Source organism: Lepeophtheirus salmonis, chromosome 13 (genome assembly GCF_016086655.4).
Source record: "Lepeophtheirus salmonis chromosome 13, UVic_Lsal_1.4, whole genome shotgun sequence".
NCBI classification, from domain to species: Eukaryota; Metazoa; Arthropoda; class Copepoda; order Siphonostomatoida; family Caligidae; genus Lepeophtheirus; species Lepeophtheirus salmonis.
The window spans coordinates 9,175,495-9,194,918 of NC_052143.2; the positions used below are offsets into that span (position 1 = coordinate 9,175,495).

General features: G+C 31.2%; 3 protein-coding genes across 5 annotated transcripts; 1 reads left to right on the forward strand and 2 right to left on the reverse strand.

Annotated features, from left to right (window-relative positions):
• The first annotated feature begins 465 nt into the window (after nt 1–465).
• On the forward strand, nt 466–3,468 carry LOC121127901 (uncharacterized). Of its 2 annotated transcripts, XM_071892945.1 has the most exons (4): nt 466–997; nt 1,067–1,637; nt 2,404–2,763; nt 2,857–3,468. In XM_071892945.1, the coding sequence occupies exons 2-4, from the start codon at nt 1,553–1,555 to the stop codon at nt 3,372–3,374; spliced, it is 963 nt and encodes a 320-aa protein (XP_071749046.1). In that variant the 5' UTR covers nt 466–997; nt 1,067–1,552; the 3' UTR covers nt 3,375–3,468. The 2 variants fall into 2 exon arrangements, with proteins under 2 accessions (XP_071749046.1, XP_040579408.1); XM_040723474.2 differs by having other exon boundaries at nt 510–1,637.
• A 9,404-nt stretch (nt 3,469–12,872) lies between these two features.
• On the reverse strand, nt 12,873–15,364 carry LOC121128000 (uncharacterized). Of its 2 annotated transcripts, none has more exons than XM_040723577.2 (4): nt 14,480–15,364; nt 14,157–14,409; nt 13,796–14,101; nt 12,873–13,716 (listed from the first exon to the last, which is right to left on the reverse strand). In XM_040723577.2, exons 2-4 carry the CDS (start codon nt 14,262–14,264, stop codon nt 13,285–13,287), a joined length of 846 nt encoding a protein of 281 aa, XP_040579511.1. In that variant the 5' UTR covers nt 14,265–14,409; nt 14,480–15,364; the 3' UTR covers nt 12,873–13,284. The 2 variants fall into 2 exon arrangements, with proteins under 2 accessions (XP_040579511.1, XP_040579510.1); XM_040723576.2 differs by having other exon boundaries at nt 14,546–14,912.
• Nucleotides 15,365–16,940: 1,576 nt separating this feature from the next.
• On the reverse strand, nt 16,941–19,297 carry ari-2 (E3 ubiquitin-protein ligase ari-2). Its single transcript, XM_040723530.2, has 6 exons — nt 18,702–19,297; nt 18,158–18,633; nt 17,969–18,086; nt 17,671–17,895; nt 17,401–17,613; nt 16,941–17,347 (listed from the first exon to the last, which is right to left on the reverse strand). The coding sequence occupies exons 1-6, from the start codon at nt 18,954–18,956 to the stop codon at nt 17,192–17,194; spliced, it is 1,443 nt and encodes a 480-aa protein (XP_040579464.1). The 5' UTR covers nt 18,957–19,297; the 3' UTR covers nt 16,941–17,191.
• Nucleotides 19,298–19,424: the final 127 nt, after the last annotated feature.

Below are 19,424 nucleotides of genomic sequence, written 5' to 3' on the forward strand. Positions count from 1 at the left end.
AGCATGTGTAGGTTCTTAATATCCAAGATGTGGGTTTGCTTTAGAATTATTTTTGTATGTGTGTCTCTTCCATTTTTATATCGTTTAAGGAAATGAATAAAAGCGATATGAGGACCTTGGGTGAAATTTCAAGGATTGAGATGGGCTCTAGGCTGTGATGATATTCATAAACAGAGCTTCACAGAAAGCAATAATTGCGTTAAAAATACACATATATAGACTAAAACCAGTCCGTAAGGAACAACAAAAAAAGAGGAGAGGTGGAAACTTGTTTGTGCCCATCTGTAAACCGGCCTTTAATCAAACGAAAGAAGATCAACTTCTATTTATTACTATCGAGTACTCCCTTACAGATATGGTGGAAACTTTATTTGTCATGAAAAGAGCAAAAAGATGGAAATCCCTCGTGTTTTACTAACAATTGTTTACCGAGTTTCCCTATTAACAAAACAGCTTGTATGTTATAGAATGTGTGTAGAACATACAAATATACAGAGTATATTCATTTCAGTCTGTTTCTTTTCTGTCATCCTCATTTCTGCGGCCTTTTCAAATAATAAGGATTGTAAAATAACATCAATAAACGATCTTATATAACATTAGGTTTCGATGTTGTTAAATTATCCATCTTTCTGACATTGAAGGAAACCATAGATCCTAAGCCCGAAATTGTCGGTATTATGTGAGCCTTCCAATTCGTGCAAGATACAAAATAAATGCTCTGTTGATAAATTGGCAATAGATTATACAGATGGGAAAAGGAACACTGAAGACGAAAGAATGAGTATATTCGAATCTATTCTAATAAAAATATTGTCATTACATAGTTAAATTGAAATAACAACTTGGAATCACGAATTCAAATAATATAAACATTGATTCATTCTATTCCACTTGGAGGATTCAGGAGAATCATCAAATTTCCCCCAACAAGGATGTTACATAAGAGGAATTATCGCTCCTTGAAGTAGTTGGGATTCATCCAAAGCATGTCTAGGTTCATAATATCCGGGATGTGTGTTTGCTATATAATTACTTTTGTGTTTCTTCTCACTTCAATTTTTAGATCCTTTCAGGAAATGAATAAAAGCGACATGAGGCCCATGCATGAAATTTCAATGATTGAGATTAGCTCTAGGCTTTGTATAAATATCCCTGAACTCAAGATTGCGATATATTTGAAATGATGTAAAATTCATTTTGTTGAAAAAATGACATAATTGATTAACATGAATCCTTCAATTTTCGGATAATAATATTAGGTCCCTTTTGTTCCTAGTCACAATGTAAGGTTCTCTCTTTCTCCTTATCTTATCTACATATTTTGTCACCTTACTTCTAATCAAAGATAATGTATATATAATTCAAATATACGTTTGATCAAGACTTATTATTGATTAATTAATCATCGATACGTATACATCAGTTTTATAATAACACTTTTAGTTCTTCGTCGTTTGTTAAGTAGAAACGACTCATCCTTATTGTGTGAGATAAATTTAGTTAATAAGTTCATCATTTTATCAGGCAGCTTTGGCTGACAGCAATCACAATGGACTTAAAGTCAGGAATAATTGCTCTCACTCTATTCTTTACACTACTTCAATTCACATTAGGGAATGAAGTTAAACAGAGAAGTACGTATACATTGTTTTCCATAATTTAAAATAACCTTGGTTGATATATATATGAAAATTAAAATTTTTAGGTATTACTTAATTTTAGACCTTGTCTTTTTATTAAGAACTTCTAAGCTGGTCCATGAAGATACGGAAACTTATTTATTACTAGTATGAATCATGGCCTCTCCAACTTCCCCTATGGCGGTGCCTCTGATTGCACCATACCATTAATTATGATGTAATCTTTTTGACTGTTTGAGAAAAAGGACCTTTTTGCATTTGTCTCTAGTCTCTTTTACATATACATATTAGCCATATTTTTTGTATATATAATTTGTCATGATTCAATCTTTATAAAAATGACGAATTCAACTTTTTTTTTTTTTTTTTTTTTGAAGGGATAACGTCATTTAAATGAGATAAAAAAATACATACCATGACATAATAATAAATATGTTTTGATTAAACCACAAATAATATGTCGATAAGTTACATCAAAGAAAACGGTACTTGTTGCTCTATGAACTATTTTTAAAAAAATACATGGAACACCGAATACATATACTTCTATGTATTGCAATTAATTTCCTTTGTTGGGATATTTTCTTATCTTATCCCACTTATAAGTACATAACATCATTGAACATTGATCATTTATTCTTCTATAAATAGGAAATAAAGTCTTGCACCTGTTTATATAACATGAAAACTTTTATAATGATAAATATGAGATAATCAATTATTATCTGTTCAAATTCATACGTTTTATTTAAATTCCTAGATTGTCCTAATGGATATCAATATGCTGGAGAAGATTCTTCAAATAATAGAATCGTAAGTTCATTTAACAAAGGATTTGTATATTACGAAGAGGTGAGTAGATCTGATATATACTCGTGCTACAAGTATATCCCCTCCAAATCCGAAAATGATGTCACTTACTTTGATGCTGTCAAAGGTTGTTCTGATGAAGAAAATCATGTGGAAAATAAAGCTCGACTCATTAGTTTTGATGATGATTTTAATGAAATACAAAGATTTGCGAATATTCTATCTTCTTATTTGAATGGATCTTCTTCTAAGATCCTCACGTCTGGACTAAAGTTACCAAATTATAGCACATTTGTTTGGAGCTCTACAAGTAAGTGTCGTCCAAATTTGATTTCATTTATAATACATATTATGTATCAAGTTACTGAATCCAAATGATTAAATCTTTAATATACTTATATAGATGAAATGTACAACATCTCTGAGGCTTTCATTCAAATCCAAAATAAAACTGACCCAAAATTGGCATGTTTGGCCCTGTCCATTAATTCCCCACATGATTTTACTCTTGAAGCTATTGATTGTGCAAATACGAATATTAAAACATACGTCTGTGAAGTGCGCGTTCAAATAGTAACTTTTTACGCCTGGTTTGTGAATAATAGTTGGAATTTGGTTCTCTTATTTTCAATCAGTATTTTGGGAATTGGTTTATGTATGTCTGGCTTTGCTTATAGATCCTCACCAAGATTTGAAAGGCGAGTGCAAAGGAGACCGGGAAATGTTTCACCTGCAGGACCAAATATTAGTAAAATTGATGCTCCTCCATCATATGAAAGCTTTGTTAATGCTCAATGTGCCCATGAAGGACTACCTCCAAAGTACGACTCCAATGCACAAGCACCAAGTCGTTTGGAACAAATAAAAAATAAGGGAAAAGATATCCTTGCCACTGTTACTGTTTTTAAAACAAGATATTAAAATGGCATCACCATTCGAAGGCACATTTTTCGAAAAATTGTATTAAATAATAGAATAACAGTTTCAATATAATACACATCGACAAAAACTTTGATTTTATCCACATTTTTATTTTATAGTATTAAGAAAGAGGGTGCTTTAATTAATTAAACTAAGAAATAAAAGCAAAATAAATATGATATGGTATCTAATAGAGTCATTCCATGTCAAACCAGGCAAGGCATTAAACCAAGTATCACAGATTTTCTTCATTTGTAGATATATTTTACCCTATATTGTAAAAATTTCCCTTCCAAAATTTGAAGTCATTACCATGAGGCGTTCCCGAGTTATTGATGTTTTCGTTAAGGCGCATTTGTCAAATATGGACTGGTTCACAAAAGAATGCGAAAACTAATTTAGGTAATGTATGGAGAAGTAGAGGTAGAAAAAAACATTGTCATGTGTGATCATTTTTTGATGTAGAATTTAAAAAAAAATACATTAGAACACCCATAAATGAAGGCATTACGTTTAAAAATTACTATTTCTATTTAAGTGACCGCCCCTTCCTTTTTGGCCTATATCTCAAAATATATTTTAAATTTTTTTTTTTTTTGACAAATTTTTTTTATATATATTTAAGACTAACTATATAGAAATTTAATGCTTGGAAAATAAATATATGATATAGAATTAATAATCTTAGATCAGGGGGAAATCTACCAAAAAAAAATATTTTTTTCTGCGACAAAATTTCTGCAAAGTTTTGGAGTAAAATCATCTATTCGGGGAAAAATACGTATGAATAAATTACTTTTGAATTGAGTCACTATATGGTGTATTTATTATGTATATTACATTCAGAATTAGTCAGCTATTTATATGCTTATCAGTTTTATATTATCTATATTTGATTTATAATAATTAATATAAATTTACTATAAAATCAAATTCCAGTGGTTAGTTTTCATCTGTCGATAGACATCAAGATTCATAAATGAATGGTATTTGAATGGGTTACATGGATAGCAATTATAATACTTTAATACATTTATACAGTATGTTTTTCCTTCAGCTACAAGGAACCGGTATCTAATCTGTTGTCAAGAAGAGCACACAATACTAATGGATGGAAAAAATGTTCAATTAGTGTAAAATTTTATGAAATATGCCCTGAAACTGATTAAAAATGTTCACAAACAAAAACGATTGGTTCTAAGTAACATGAAAGAATTGTTTCACATCCTGATATTAAGATTGACTATTCAAAATTAAGCACATTGAGACACAAATTGTATACCATCATGAATGATTGGAAAGTGAGATTACCTGGTTTGCAGTTCTTGCATTTGTTTACTGATGGTTGTACAGAGCCATACAAAAATAGGAAGATATTTAACAACCTTTGCTAATTTAAAGGTGAGTTTGATATCGAAGCTCAGTTGAATTTATATGGTACTTCTTATGAAAACCCCCATGCAATGGGTTGGGTGGTACTGTCAAACACCTTACTGCTGCAGAAAGTTTAACCATACCATACATCTTAAGTGTCTACGTGAAACTTTTCTTTCAGCAAGATGTCACTTTTTATTATGGCAGAGGCAACATTACTGTATCTTACTGTCCCTGAGGACGCATGCAATTTTTTCTTTCCTTAGCAGAGTTGAACTCGTAATTACAATGGGACATGAGTGTTGTTTACTTTGTAGTAGTTAGTTAACATATCTGAGGATAGGAACGTCATCTTGCTTTTATTAATGTTCATTCGTAGTCTGTCTTAGGGGGTGCGTGGACATTTTGGCGAAAGCCACTTTGCCGAATAAAATAATTAAGATATTTGATGATGACTCATGCTCCAATACATTTTAATTATGATTCTCATTCATTTTACTCATATTTTTGACACTTGATATTATTACACATAATGGTCGTTAGGTAGCAGGAAATTACTGTAGCATTTTTCCAAAATAATGGGTGGTCAGTAGTTGAAAACACGTGGTGCTGACAACAATGGAATCCAACGATTTTAACACTTGCAGCCAGTGAAAAATAATAACTGCAGTTATGATGATTCGTATCGATTTTAAGGAGTGTGACATCATAAAGGGTGCCTGCTTGGTGAGGAACACAGTGAAGACCATCAGGGCCATTTGTCATTTTTTTTTTTTTTTTTTTTTTTTTTTTTTTTCAACAAATTTCCCAGGGACCAGGTTGAGTGCACCCGCAACAGGTTCACGTACAGGCTGGAGAAGGTCATTGCCACTGAGTGTGCCTACTTTGAGTAGAATTCGAGGCCAGAAGCCACACCTTTAAAATAGTCCCTGAATTTTTTGATTTAATACTTTATAAAAAGATTTTAAGCATTGTTTTGTAAATTTTTTCAAATTTGTCAAAAATATTGCGCGACCCTGTATATATATATATTTTTTGCTTAGTGTTTTTAAAAAATTTAAAAAATCTAATTTTTTGTTCCGCTGAATAAGTTTTATATTTTTTCACTAACGAATAGAAAAATGTTCAAACTTCCTTACGTTTTAAAAAAAAAGTCTATTAATTATAAGTGTCAATTTTGGACCAAAATGTCAATGCTAATTCGGAGGTCATTTTAAGTAATTAAATGAAGCTGTATATTTCGAATTTTTCTTGAATTTTTGCAATGCCAATATAGTTTAAACCCTTTACAAAAAATGTACTTTAATAATCTTCTAATGTTTTCAAGAAAAAGTCATCAAATTTATGATTTAAAAGATGTACATATTTATGGCGTTTTATGCGTCTCAAAATCTCTTATCACTAAGCTGTTTGAGCAACTTAATACGTGGGGGAAAAAAAAAAGATTACAGCACTCCCTCTTTTTTAACATACCTACTTTGTTATCATTTATAAAATAAATGAAGAATGTGCAGGCCTCCTTCTGTTGGAAAAAAGTAAACTTGATTTTAAGACGCACTTCCAGTTGTTACAGCTCTCCTTGCCTAACCGCCTAACCATACAAAAAAAACACGGTATCAGGAAAGCTCGCCTTTGGAAAAGGTCAGAACAAGAGGCAGTTGAATGGGGTGACACAAATCACTGGGAAGATTAGGGGGAGGGGCACTCAAAGGTCAGGTCGTAGGAAAGCACGAGGAAATGAGAGACGTAGCCGAGGAAAACTGTGAAGCTCAGTACAGTTGGAGCCACCTAGAATTGGAATACGAATAGAGAGATGTGAACGATGTACTTTGTCTTTTTATGAATCCTCTTTCTTGTTAAAAGAGTACAAAGCAGTTGCTTTGTGTAGTCACTCAAGAGAATTGAATCCTTGTAGTTATATATCTGGGACTGTGAATTCATACCTCTACTGGATCTCAAGCCAAGTTATGAGAACCATAACAAGTGACTTAATTATGTCCGAAGTGGCCCTCCCGGTCCGGGTTAAATTGCCTTTGATAGCTCTTCTTGCCTCCATCGCAAAATATATACACCTTTTTTGTTTACAACAGGTACATCAATCAAAGGCTAAGGATCTAAGCTATTCAAAAATAATCGGAACTTTAAGATTTAAACAACAGTACAATTTCAAAACTTTATTTTTAGAAGGTCTCATTACTTTTTCTACACCCAGTATTACTTTTCAGTTTTCTACATCTTACTGAAAAATTAGATAGTTGAAGTATAATTTGTACAATTTCAAGAAAAGACAATTAAGTTTATGTCTCAAGATAAGCTAGAATATTTTTTTCTAAGTTGTACCTGTGACTCTCTGCGATTGGCACCCCTGTTTTAAGCGACCAGGTTCAATAAAAACACCCATGCAAAATTTCAGCCTCCTAGCCTCTCACGGTGTAGGCACCCATAAAAGACATACACAGAAACTCTATTTTATATACAGATTACAATCCTTGTTTAATATTTTTAATATCAATATCCAAAATCAGCATTTAATTTTGCAAGAAATTGGTTGCAGATTTCTGATTTTTTCTCTAATTTAAGAATTTAATATTCAAAAGTTAAAATTGAAAATACTGGCAAATTAGAATTGATAGAAAAAAATTAACTGCATATTTGTGTTGAAAAAGTACTGTGTTAATAAAATATGGGACCCCAAAACGGTTTTTCTGTTGACTAAAGTCTGAGGTTTCCGACCTTTCAAATATAGGGACCCTTTTTGGAACGAACAATTAGGAAATGACTCCAATTGTATAATATATTATTGCTAGATCAGTGTGTGTATAAAGGAGACAATTAATTAAAATAACTATACACTAATTCATTAGAAGTAAAAAATACAGGAATATCCCTTCACAAGGACGCCAGCAAAATACAAGGTTAAACAATCATGTAATCGGGTTTGCTAGGATTTTCAATTTGATGTATCATACCCACTGCTGGGCAAGAAAGACAGATTTTGACAAAACACGTAACCAATCATAGTCTATGACGTCACTATTTCTAGAATTTTCAATTTCATCTATCGTACTGATTGCTAGACAAGAAACACAGATTTTGACTAAACACAAAACCAATCTAAAAACAAAATTAAATGACGGTTTGATCAATTTGAATATTAATAACACACCCTCAGCGAAAAGACTAATTTTTATCTTGCACTTCTGAAACTACACCCGTCTATATAGAGATAAATTTTCGTATTAATTTGAAATAATTTGACTACATTTTGAAAAAACCGTGATAAAATCTATTGGAAATGGAAGCAGAAAACGAATCTTGGAAATTTAATTGGAACTTGGAACCATTTTTTTTCCTTTTTTACGAGTTGAAAAAAAAAGTTTTAAATTTCGTTGTGAATTTGGAAAATGTAGAAAAAAGGTAATTGCAACTGAAAGATCGAAATTCAATTTACAAAGTCATTTAGAGTATCGCCATGGTACAAAAGTCCTTGAAAAATTTAAAAAAATTATTCAATCTGATAAAGGGAAGAAAAAGTTGAAAGTATATTCACAATCACAAGTCTCAATCCAATCTTTTTTTTAAAACTAAAGGTTCAAGTTCTGGAGCTCACATTTCTCAAAACTATTTAAATTCATTAATAACAGAATGTATCGTTGAATTGAAGTCATCTCAGTTGTCAACTTTAGTAAGGGATGAATATCTCAAGATACTCATTCAAGAAATTTGTCCAACCTTAAAGATCCTTTCTTATGAAACACTCATGAAAAATATTGATCATCAATTTAATAACATGAAGGAAAAAATTAAAAAACTTTCTCAAATATTAACTGTATCTGTTTGACAGCAGATTGTTGGTCAGCTGCAAAGCGTGGCTATATTGGTGTAACTCACTATTGGATAAAACAGGATTTTTTTTTGGTCAAGCAGTATTTGTATGCTCTAGAATAAAAAGCAGCCACATTTAAGCCTTAAAAACCATTATATTCGACTATGGCTTGCAAAATAAATGTGATGGAGGAATCATTACAACAAATCAAAAAAGATCATTAATTGTGTTTTGAAAATTATTGAATCCAAGATGATGAAAAAGAAGAAGAAAAGGATTTCCTTGATGAAGATATTCAATTTTATGAATTAACACCTGTCTTTACAAAAGATTTATAATTTTTCCTACCAAATCATTTCAAATATGCTGCTCACTCTATGAATTTGATTGAACAGAAAGACATACATTCAGTTTTCAAAGATCTTGTGTTTAAAGGATTATTTTACAAAGCTTTTGGAAAATGTCAATCCCTTTAGAAAAAGTAAAATCTGAATATTATTGCAGCTGATACTATTAAAGATATTGTAGGTAAACTTCTGAGAGTCCCAAATGAGAAAGGTGGAATGGAAAATTTGATGGTTTTTTTTTGGACATTTCCAGAGCTCTTGAAAAAGTAGTGATGAACTTCATGAATTATTTGACAATCTTGAATTGATGTATTTCGCCAAAGGAGAGATTGACATAATTAATGAATACATTTTATGTTTTAAGGATTTTGCAGCTACCCTAGATATCTTGCAAGGAAATAAAAATATATTTTTTGCCTAGACTTTTAATAGTAAAGAAAAAATCAAAATGGTGATGCCCATTCTTAAATTTTGTAAGGCGCTAGTAGAGGCTTTATTAATACATAGAATTGAAAAAAAAATTGGGCACCTTTTTAAAGATAAGATCAACTTATTAGCTACAGCTTAATCATCCATTATATAGAAATTTGGAATGTTTTAGTGATTTTGTATATGCAACGTACATCAATTTCAACCCAACATTAGCACTAGTGCTGTGTCGTTCGAAAGCAATTCGTTCTATTCAACGAATCCTTTTAATGAACGTAGTGAACCAGCTCATTTGCCTGAGTGATTCGTTCGTTTATAGCCTAAGTTTCCCATTTACAGATATTCTATATATAGGAGACTTACGATACAAACGAACGAATCATTCAACCTCAATCAAATATTCCTATCAATTTTGACTTTTTTTTGTAAAGTTATTATGAAATATGAATATAATCAAGTATCGCACGGTAGTTCATAAGCTTGATACTTTGATTGTACTTTAATTCGCGCACACGAACGTCTGCAATGTCACCAACTGAACCCTTTTTACAAAAGAACGAATCATCAAAAGAACACATCTTTAGATGAACGAATCATTTAAAGAACTAAATCTTTAAACGAACTAATCATCAAATGAACTGCATCTTTAAACGAACTAATCATCAAAAGAACTTAATCTTTAAAAGAACTGATTCACCACAAGGACATTTTGTAATATACGGCCCACAGGTTGTGCAAGTGAAGTGTTGGACCCCAAGGTAGGTTAAATTCCCCAACCACCGCTTCCTTGAGCATCAAGGACCTCTTGTAATGTCCAAAAATAGGCCATGTTTACTTAAATCTACCATCACCACTTTCTCTTTCTAATTATTCTTCCTTTTTTTTTCTCTCTCTCTCTCTCTCTTTATACCAAGAACTTTTTTTCCCTAGAATCAACTAGATAGTAAATATACTGTAACATAGAAAAGTATAGATATAAGAAATTAATTAACTAGATACTACAAATTTTTATTTTTCTAATTTTAATTTGACTGAGTATGAATTAGTGAAGTAGCTAAGAATGAATTATACTAATTTATAGATCTTTATTGTTTAACGCACCCTTTCCTCCAAAAAGGAATAGGAAAAGGACCCGAAATAATCTGGTAGTTAGCGAAATAAGTCAATCATACCAACCGCTAATTATATCTCATATACTCGCAGACTATCACTGTCATATTATTTCTTTACCATTCTTAAAATAAATTACATAGTAATAAAATCTACAAAGTATTTTATTCGATATTGTATTATAATATTACTTAGTAATATTTTATTAAAAGAGTACTTATGATTAATTATTATATTATTTCTATGAAGAAATATCCAAAAAAATTTCATACAAATAGTAAAATGGCCGATATATATATTATATAATCGACGAGGGATCAACAAGAAATATTATTCCTGTACTTTTGGAAAGGGAACATATATATAGTCTATAATACAGTATATAGACAGTTCACAGTATATACAGTATAGAATAACTCATTACTTTGTGAATTTATGGAAAAAAAATTATGAAATAGCTATGACGTATCAAGGGAGAAACAGGGATTGACAGCTCACAAAATACATAGGGTATTTTTGTGTTAGCGAGATAACGCCGTGCACAAGGCTTAAAAAATATTTTTAGTTTAGTTTAGTTTTACATTATCTAGTGATAATAACTCCCCTTTGGCCACTCATAATAAAGGGTTTTTCTCGTTTCTTTCAGATTTTTACCATAGCGTTATGGATAATTAATTCATTATCGTATGCATCCACATTAATTTTCCAACCTATAAATGTGTATCAGTATGATATGAAATTACAAATATGTATATTTGAGTTCACTCCCATTGTCAATGCATCTTCCTGGATGAAAAGGGATCAATGGATGATTCATCCATTGATCCCTTTTTGAAGAAATTTAAACTTTTAGTAGAATTTTGTGTGTTGTATGTTCCCGATCCATGGATGTTGAGAATGATATTCTTTAAACTAAACATAGAGAATGTTTTTGCAAGTTCTCATCTTGCTATATTTTATTAAATTTGGTTTTTACTAGAAAATTTAAAGGAAAAATATATATTTCACATGAACAAAAAAATTATTGTAGTTGGTACATAGCAATGTTAATAGAAATACTCATATTTAATCAAATAAAATGTGATTGTTATTATTTAAAAACTGTTGCCTACTAATTTATAGTATTCATGTTTTTTATTTATGAAAAACCAATTTGGTTAGCTGAAGTAATAACAATTGGGTACGATACTGATTATTTAAATAAACTTAGAGGAGACCCAGAGGGATATTGTTAAACTTTTTTATTATTATTATTCATCCCAATGTTTCAGCCATTTTTATAAAAAATATGTAAATATAACAAATGATTAATAATTAATAGTACAAAAGATAGCTTTAAACAATAAAAGAGGCGTCCCCACGTCCTCGTTGGGATGATTCTGTGCTTCTGGAATTCTTTGAACCAAACTATTGGTTTTTTAAGACGCTCTAGTGTTAATTAGTATATAAATAACTACACGTCTTTACTATTCAACTTCATTTTAGTAACTGATAATTGGCGCTCTTTTACCTCCTACCTAAACATGAAACAAATCCCAAAAAAATTATAAAATTGAGTCATCACTCATCAGGTAGGAGGAACCATATTCCTTAATATATAACTGATATGAGATAAATAGCCAGGCGACGTTTCAGCAGCTCTAAAGGCCTCGTACATCCATCCATTTTATTAATCACTATTGATTTTTTAATTAAAACTAATAAGTTTCTTGCTATGGCTACCTCCTTCCATAGGTCCGAAAAGGAAAGTCATGTCCTTTCCCTTAATTTTGCAAGGATCTTAGATGCCTTAAGTCTTTCGGCATTTCACACAACGCGTATAAATATGATGTTGCGTGTCGATTTCACCACATTTAAAAGAGCACAGCAATAAAGTTATTACATAAAAGTGTCCTGCAGTTTATATGAGCTTGTAGGTTTCTACCTACACTTACACTTTAACACTTTTTAAAGATCGAAAAATATTTAAGATTTTTCTCTTTCTGTCTTTCTCCTCCAGTCTTGTGCAGGGATATTGTCAAGCTTATATATTATTTTCAATGACTATGATCATGAAAACCGTCATTCTACTTGAAATTTAATCCCATGATACTTCAATATTTTATATGGCCATGGTAAACTTAAATTTTTATTCAATTGGATAATAGAAAGTGAGTTTTATGTTATATCTAGAGCAGTGGTTGATAATCTTTTTTTAATAATTTACATTTATGATCATTCTATTATTATTTATCCTCATGGATACATTTTCTAATATTTCATTTTTGAGTACCCTTGATCTAGAGTTTGTGAAAAACAATGCCGTTTTCTACATTGTATTGATAAGTTACATTCATAACATCATGATAGATTGAACTGTATTATGATAAATTACAATGTAAAAGTAATTATAAGATAATAAATTACAAAATGTATAGGATCATTAAGTATACGTTTTTATATTAATGAAATTGTTGCATTGAATATCAAATGAGGTACATAATCATTATGGTATTTAGTATTTACTAAACAAAATATGAAATAAAAGACCTACAGGATGTATAATTAAACTTCAAAATGAAGATTTTTTATAGTTCATGTAACTTAATTCGCTATTTAAGTGGAAAAGTTCAACTTATGAGTCTTACAATGAGTAATGAAATATATTTTCACATATTATTATATAGTAAAGGGGGCGGTGGGATGGCGTGCAGTCATAGTTGCAATCACTAATACTTTGTAAAAAACATTTATTTTGTGATTACATTTATCAAATATAACTAATTAAAAATTTCACACAAGGTACATGAACTAATTAAAACTATAATTAGTTAAAACATATCAATTAACGATCCATAAAGTATCTCCAAAGAATGGAAAACATGAGTCCTTGCACACCATTAGTTATAATTCTTGTCTTAAGACCTCTTCCTAAGAGACCTAAGACTCCATCTTTTGTAACTATATGGTTAACAACGTCAACATAACTAATAACAGTTGGAAAAGTTTGTCTAGTCGTTTTAATTACTCGAAGAGAATTTGATACGGAATCAGAAACAATTGAAGAAATAAATCCAATAAGAGCATTGCGAGCAAGTTTCTTATGTGTTTCATCATATTTAGGAATAGCTTCTTGAAGATGATTATAGGTAAAAAACCAAGGAAAATGTCCAGCCATTGTGGCAGATGCAGCAGCTAGTGATCCATGATACAGTACAAGAGGTCCTCTCACTTTTATTTTATCTTTAAGTTGGGGTAAGGCTGTAACTCCTTCAACCTAAAACAAAAATAATTATTTTACCTATAATATGAACACATCAACATAAATTGTAATTTACACTTTAGGTAGGACTTACTTGCAAAGTAGTTTTAGTTGTATCAATTGGCATTATAGCAATTCTCCACAATCCAGCAGATACAGATGCAGCTGCCGTCTTTAAAAATACTGGAACATCGTAAGGCTCTAATAGAGCTAGTATTCCTACATTGGCAGCCGTATCTCCAAAGCGTGATAGAGGACCTTGAAAAAGAGCTGGTAAGAAACCTCGGTAAAATCTTCGAATTCCCCCATCGGCGTAAAGGGCTTTTAAAGCTATACTTGTTGTAGTACCGTAGCGATATTGATAATTCATGGTAGTACGCATCCACATTAATGTAGTCACCTATAATTAATCCATTAATAACTTCCTGAGCCCAGAAAATATAAAATGTTGTTACCTGAATTCCCATAGCCATAGCACCAGAGGTTCCTCCATTTAATGCCTTGAGAGCAGCATTATGTAGAATTGAGGATTTTTGAGACTGGGAAAGTTTTTCTGAGCTCATATTGATACTATTGTCAAGTAAATAAATATCAAGTTATAAATCTGATGATAATGATGTAGCAGACGAATTTTCTTGTACACAACAGAGTTCAAACCGTATTAGTCTATCGTATTTTTTATATTCTATGGAGAATATTATAATACTTCTGAAATGATAAGGAAGAACATATATTATTTATGTATTTATCGAGTGTAATGTACTATTTTTGGCCGTACCTAATTAGGAAATATCCTTGTTGCAACTTGTATGGCTCAAATCAAATGAATATGAGTTATACATACTTTTTTATATGATAGCTTCCAGTCGAGTCAGATGTGCTATAATTTCCTTTTTCCTTTTCTTTTTATCACAAATTTATCGACTTCACTGCTTTACATAAGAAGGTATACTTTGAAGTTTGTTTTTTAAGCGTGTCCTCAGAATATAAGACATTTAACTGTAAAATTTTCCATAGTCAATTCCTTCCATTTGTATACTTATTTTTTTCCGCTATTTTGTTATGTATAATGGTGAAGATATGAGTAAGTCATTCGATCAAAAACAAAATATTAAATGTTTCGTCCTTTCAGCTTCTTCTTTACTTCTTTCCTCGAGGAACACAACTTTATTTTTGTTGATTAGGGGAAAGCAGAAGCAGAACAACAAAGCATTTATTCAAGTTTTGATGATGAACCATGTACATAAGTTGTATTACTATTATTGTACTCAACAGTAGTATGTAGAGTTCTATGGTTCAAAAGCTATCGAGTCACTAAGATATTTATTCATTACATATCATATTTGTTTTTACAACATGATCTATTGGTTGCTTGTAGTTTTAGATATTTAATTTCGGAAAATGACGTCTCAAATTCATTCCCAGCCTCAATATATGAGATTCAAGGGTTTTACATAGCGCTATATTCTTGAGTAATGCCTTGATAAACGAATTTAATTTGTTCCTAGACCAAGCTCGTCATTCAATATCCTATGAATCCTATATGAAATAACTAAAAAAATAGCATGCGTTAGCTCTCGCCTCACGATAAAAACTCGACTGTCAATGTAAATTTTTGCTCGGTATCCACGTATGTTCGGCACTACTATCTCAAGGTATTACTGTATATATTTATACAAGTACGACTAAGTAAAAGTATACTGTCATTCTCACTATTATTGAATATTTTATATAAGGATTCGATTATATAATTGGATTATTTCGTCATTCTTGAAGAAATTCAATTTCCAAAAAGTTAAATTTTTGCATACTTGTATAAAATATTTATAATTTTACATAATTAGATTGATTTAAATATAAATTAAAAATTCAAATGACTATAGATGGAGACATAGCGGATGCCTTCATAGGAAGTATACATAAGAAAGCACAAATTCAGTGTTATAATGCAATTTTTATAGCAGACAGAATATAAATAATGAAAGCAGTTCATAGATTTCTTAACTCTTTGGCCGTATGCTCTTGGATTGTTAATTTGATCTCGACTCAATTATTTATTATGCTGCATAAATTATTTTTATTTTCAACAACTTTATATCATTAGATACAAAAGATGTTTAAAAAAAAAAAAAAAGAATTAAATCGATAAACTAATAGATTTATTTACATTTTTTAATAAGCATATTACTATTGGGAGTGTTACGATATGAAACCAAAAAATATATCTAAAATAAGAATAATCCTTTCTTTGAAAAATATTTTATCGTTATTTTTACCTTCATATCGCAATTCATAAACATATTTCCTCCCTTTTTGAAGGTTAATCATGTTCCTCCAATGTGAATTTAAGCTTATCTTTAAGCGATTTATATAAGTAAATAATATTTATTTTATTCAGTTGTCAATAGTAAGTCAGCCCTAACTTCCAGATTATATACTAATCTCTCCATTTGTATTGGTGAAATTGTATTCATGAAATACATTACTTCCTCAAATAATGTGAACATTCTACAGACTGATAATGAGAAATGGTCATCACTCATAGTGCGTTTTTTTTAAATTGAGAGGAGGAACCCCAAGTTTCACTTCTTATCGTTTTCAGTGATTTTGTCTATAATTAAATAGTAATTATTTTATTTCTTTTAGTAAAAGAGATTTAAAAAAAAATTTAACCTATCGAAATCGTGCGGTTAAAAATTAAAATTAAGGCATTTAAAAAAATTAAACAATGAAGCAAATCAGTTCCAATAAAAAATTAGGATAATTTCAGACTTGATTCAGGTTTTCTAACAAATTATAACCTGATTGTAATGTGAATCATAGCCCCATAAATTAAAAGAAAATGATTCACTTTAAATTTTATGAACAATTCGAATAATTGATACAGTTAGCTCTAGGCCAAACCTCGGAACTACACTTTAGGCTAAAATTGAGCAATTCCTGTGTGTATATCAATGATACGTTCAAAACAACTTAATACCGAAACCGATACATATTTTTGTGCTTTGTTCAAGTACAAAATGCTATTGGTTGTTTTATGATCGAAGAAGCAAAACCTCGTAACTACATTATATTTACGAATAGATCACTATATATGTAAATACTCTTTGCCTGACCATCGATATATAAAAACCTTATTACTTTAGTCAAAAATATGCAGTGAACATTTATGCAAATTTAGATATTTGGGAAATTTCGTATAATTATGAAATGGAGATGAAATAATTGTAATTCATTCATTGATTCAACAATTCAGACACTTTAGAATTGTAAATTTTATTATGTTAATTATCTATAATGAGAACAAATATCTTGATCAAAAATAAAATATATTCACGATTGTGTTTAATGCATTGATAATAATAATAATAAAAGTAGCCAATTGACATCTAGTAGGATGAAGATTTTTCTTTAGATTACAATTTATTTTGTAATGTAAAGAAATGCAGATAAGGGGAAAAAAATAAATAGAATAAAATAAAAAACCTAACTATGCAACGAGAAAGTCTTTGAGTAAACTCGTTCTGCGCTTTTCAGCAATATCAATTTGATTTTCGAGATCTCCTCTGTCTGTTGTTTCAGCATGTTCTATCTTCCAACTTAAGTTTTCAATTTCAGCTTCCAATTGGGCCTGTTGATATTCGAACTAAATAAATTACATAATTAGAAACGGATTGCGTTATTAATGTATACTTATACCAATTCTTTTCTAGGACATGGCTCCATATAATAAGCGTAAGGATAAGTATACTGTAGTGTATATCTACATTTAGCTAAGAGATCCGCAGCATCTAAAAGATATTGCCAATCAATCCAGGTTCCACAATTGCACATCACTTTCTCTTGAATCCTATTCTTTATTTTTTCAAACGTCTGAGCTTCTAGCTTAAGACTTTTGGAATGATTTTCCCACTTGAGAATTAAAATAATAAAAAAATTTGATAAACCAATAGGCAATCCCTCTCTTACCCTCTCAAAGTAATGAAGATATTTTTTGAGTGCTTCTCTGGCCTGAGCGTGAGCAGATTCAAGAGCTATATTAGGATTTTCTTTGTATCGAGAACACTCGTAGTATTCTGAACCATGGGTCCTCCAGTCTCCCAAACACATCCAACAAAAATCGTGTTTGCAATTAACACATTGCATGTGATTGCACCCACCATTTTTCTCGATACAAATATTACATTTGGGACACTAATAATGAAAAAAACAATTAACACCCAAAATAAAACTATAATGGTGCAAATGAGAATGCATGAATAATTACGTCTTTAGTATGAGCTGAAATGTAATTAGCAGTCTCGCTATCGTCTGCACACTTGGTCAACCAACGTTTAATCGTCTCACAGTCCGTAGGAGCATGATAGTCCAAACCACACATAAAGCTTTATATATATAAAAAAAGATATTTAAAAAAAAATATACAATTTTATAAAAGGGAAGTAGTTTCTTTTACCAAAAGGATGTTTTACAATGTGTGCATATAATTCTTTTGGCCAGGGGTACTTTGGCTTTGATGAGGTATTTACAGTTGAGTCCAGGACAGAACCTGAGCAATGGATGCGAACGTACGTAGTCTTGAAAAGAATGTTTTTTGAATTTTTCCCTAGGTGAGCATTTGAGATGAGAGAGAATAAAGTCTTCTGTCGCTAAATTGTCACAGTCCATACAACTGAGTCCTGTGGAGAGGCCTAGGATAATTTGTGTCTCAAAGTGGAGAGCCCAACAGTTATCGCAGAAGGAATGATTACAATGGGGCAGGCGGGAGAAGATGCCTGAGGATTTGTCAGTACAGACTTCGCAGATTCTTGGCGTCGAAGCAGAAGGACTCAAAGGGATTTTTCTTCGTTCGGGGGGAACGTAGTGTCGATACACATCAGAGGCATTCCACTCATTATTGTGGAGAAGATGCTTTGCTTTGTAAAAGGAGACCTGGAAAGCAAGAGAAAACAAGTTGGTCGTAAGAGTCACAAGAGTCAATCCTCAACAAACCCACTTACAATCAGAATTCGCGCAACGACAGAAGCAGACTCATTTAGGAAACTCTCGGCTTCGAGTGGGGTCAAGACCTCATAAGGAAAGTATTCCGGGTTCGCATTCACCCGATCTTCTTCTTCCTCCTCTTCTCGAGAGCGCGGAAGTCCCTCCAAACTATCCACATAATAATCCTCGAAATCCCCTTCATCATCCTCCTCTTCTTCTTCACTTGAAGAACCCTCACGAATCTCCTCTTCCATCATCCCTCCCGCAGACATCCTGATCAGTGATCCTCACTTCCAACAACAAATCTTGAATCTTCAATGTAGTAGATGGAAGATATTAGATAGTCGATAGACAGAATATCTATTTTCTTCAAGCTGTGTTTGTAGCAGTTGAAAGTCGAATTAAAACGACAGCAGCTTCAACTTCTGCATTAGCAAGTCCATCTCTTATTCGCTCCTTCTCATATACCCTTTTCACTCATTCGTTGTGACGTCATCCCTTCTCCTTTAGTTCTCCAGCTAGCTTTTCTTTCATTCTCCTTTCTCTCTTTCTTCTCGATCCTCCTTTTTTTTCCTTAGATATGTACATCATCATCTTTGATTACTTTAGCATTAGGCAATTTATTATTAAATACCTACATATAAAGGCTTTTTCAATAGGAACGCTCACATTTTACGTTGATAGGTTTCAAAAACGACGTCATATTTGTTATTGTTTCTTTGACAGCTGTGCTCAAAAAT

Excerpts from the sequence above, each read along its gene's own strand:
- LOC121128000 (XM_040723577.2), bottom strand. The coding sequence starts at position 14,264 with ATGAGCTCAGAAAAACTTTCCCAGTCTCAAAAATCCTCAATTCTACAT. Across the intron at positions 14,102-14,156 it reads CTATGGCTATGGGAATTCAG|GTGACTACATTAATGTGGAT; the intron begins GTAACAACATTT and ends GATTAATTATAG. Across the intron at positions 13,717-13,795 it reads CAACTAAAACTACTTTGCAA|GTTGAAGGAGTTACAGCCTT; the intron begins GTAAGTCCTACC and ends TTTTTGTTTTAG.
- ari-2 (XM_040723530.2), bottom strand. The coding sequence starts at position 18,956 with ATGTCTGCGGGAGGGATGATGGAAGAGGAGATTCGTGAGGGTTCTTCA. Across the intron at positions 18,087-18,157 it reads CATTGTAAAACATCCTTTTG|CTTTATGTGTGGTTTGGACT; the intron begins GTAAAAGAAACT and ends ATATATATAAAG. Across the intron at positions 17,896-17,968 it reads TTTCAGCTCATACTAAAGAC|TGTCCCAAATGTAATATTTG; the intron begins GTAATTATTCAT and ends TTTCATTATTAG.
- LOC121127901 (XM_071892945.1), top strand. The coding sequence starts at position 1,553 with ATGGACTTAAAGTCAGGAATAATTGCTCTCACTCTATTCTTTACACTA. Across the intron at positions 1,638-2,403 it reads GAATGAAGTTAAACAGAGAA|ATTGTCCTAATGGATATCAA; the intron begins GTACGTATACAT and ends TTAAATTCCTAG. Across the intron at positions 2,764-2,856 it reads ATTTGTTTGGAGCTCTACAA|ATGAAATGTACAACATCTCT; the intron begins GTAAGTGTCGTC and ends ATACTTATATAG.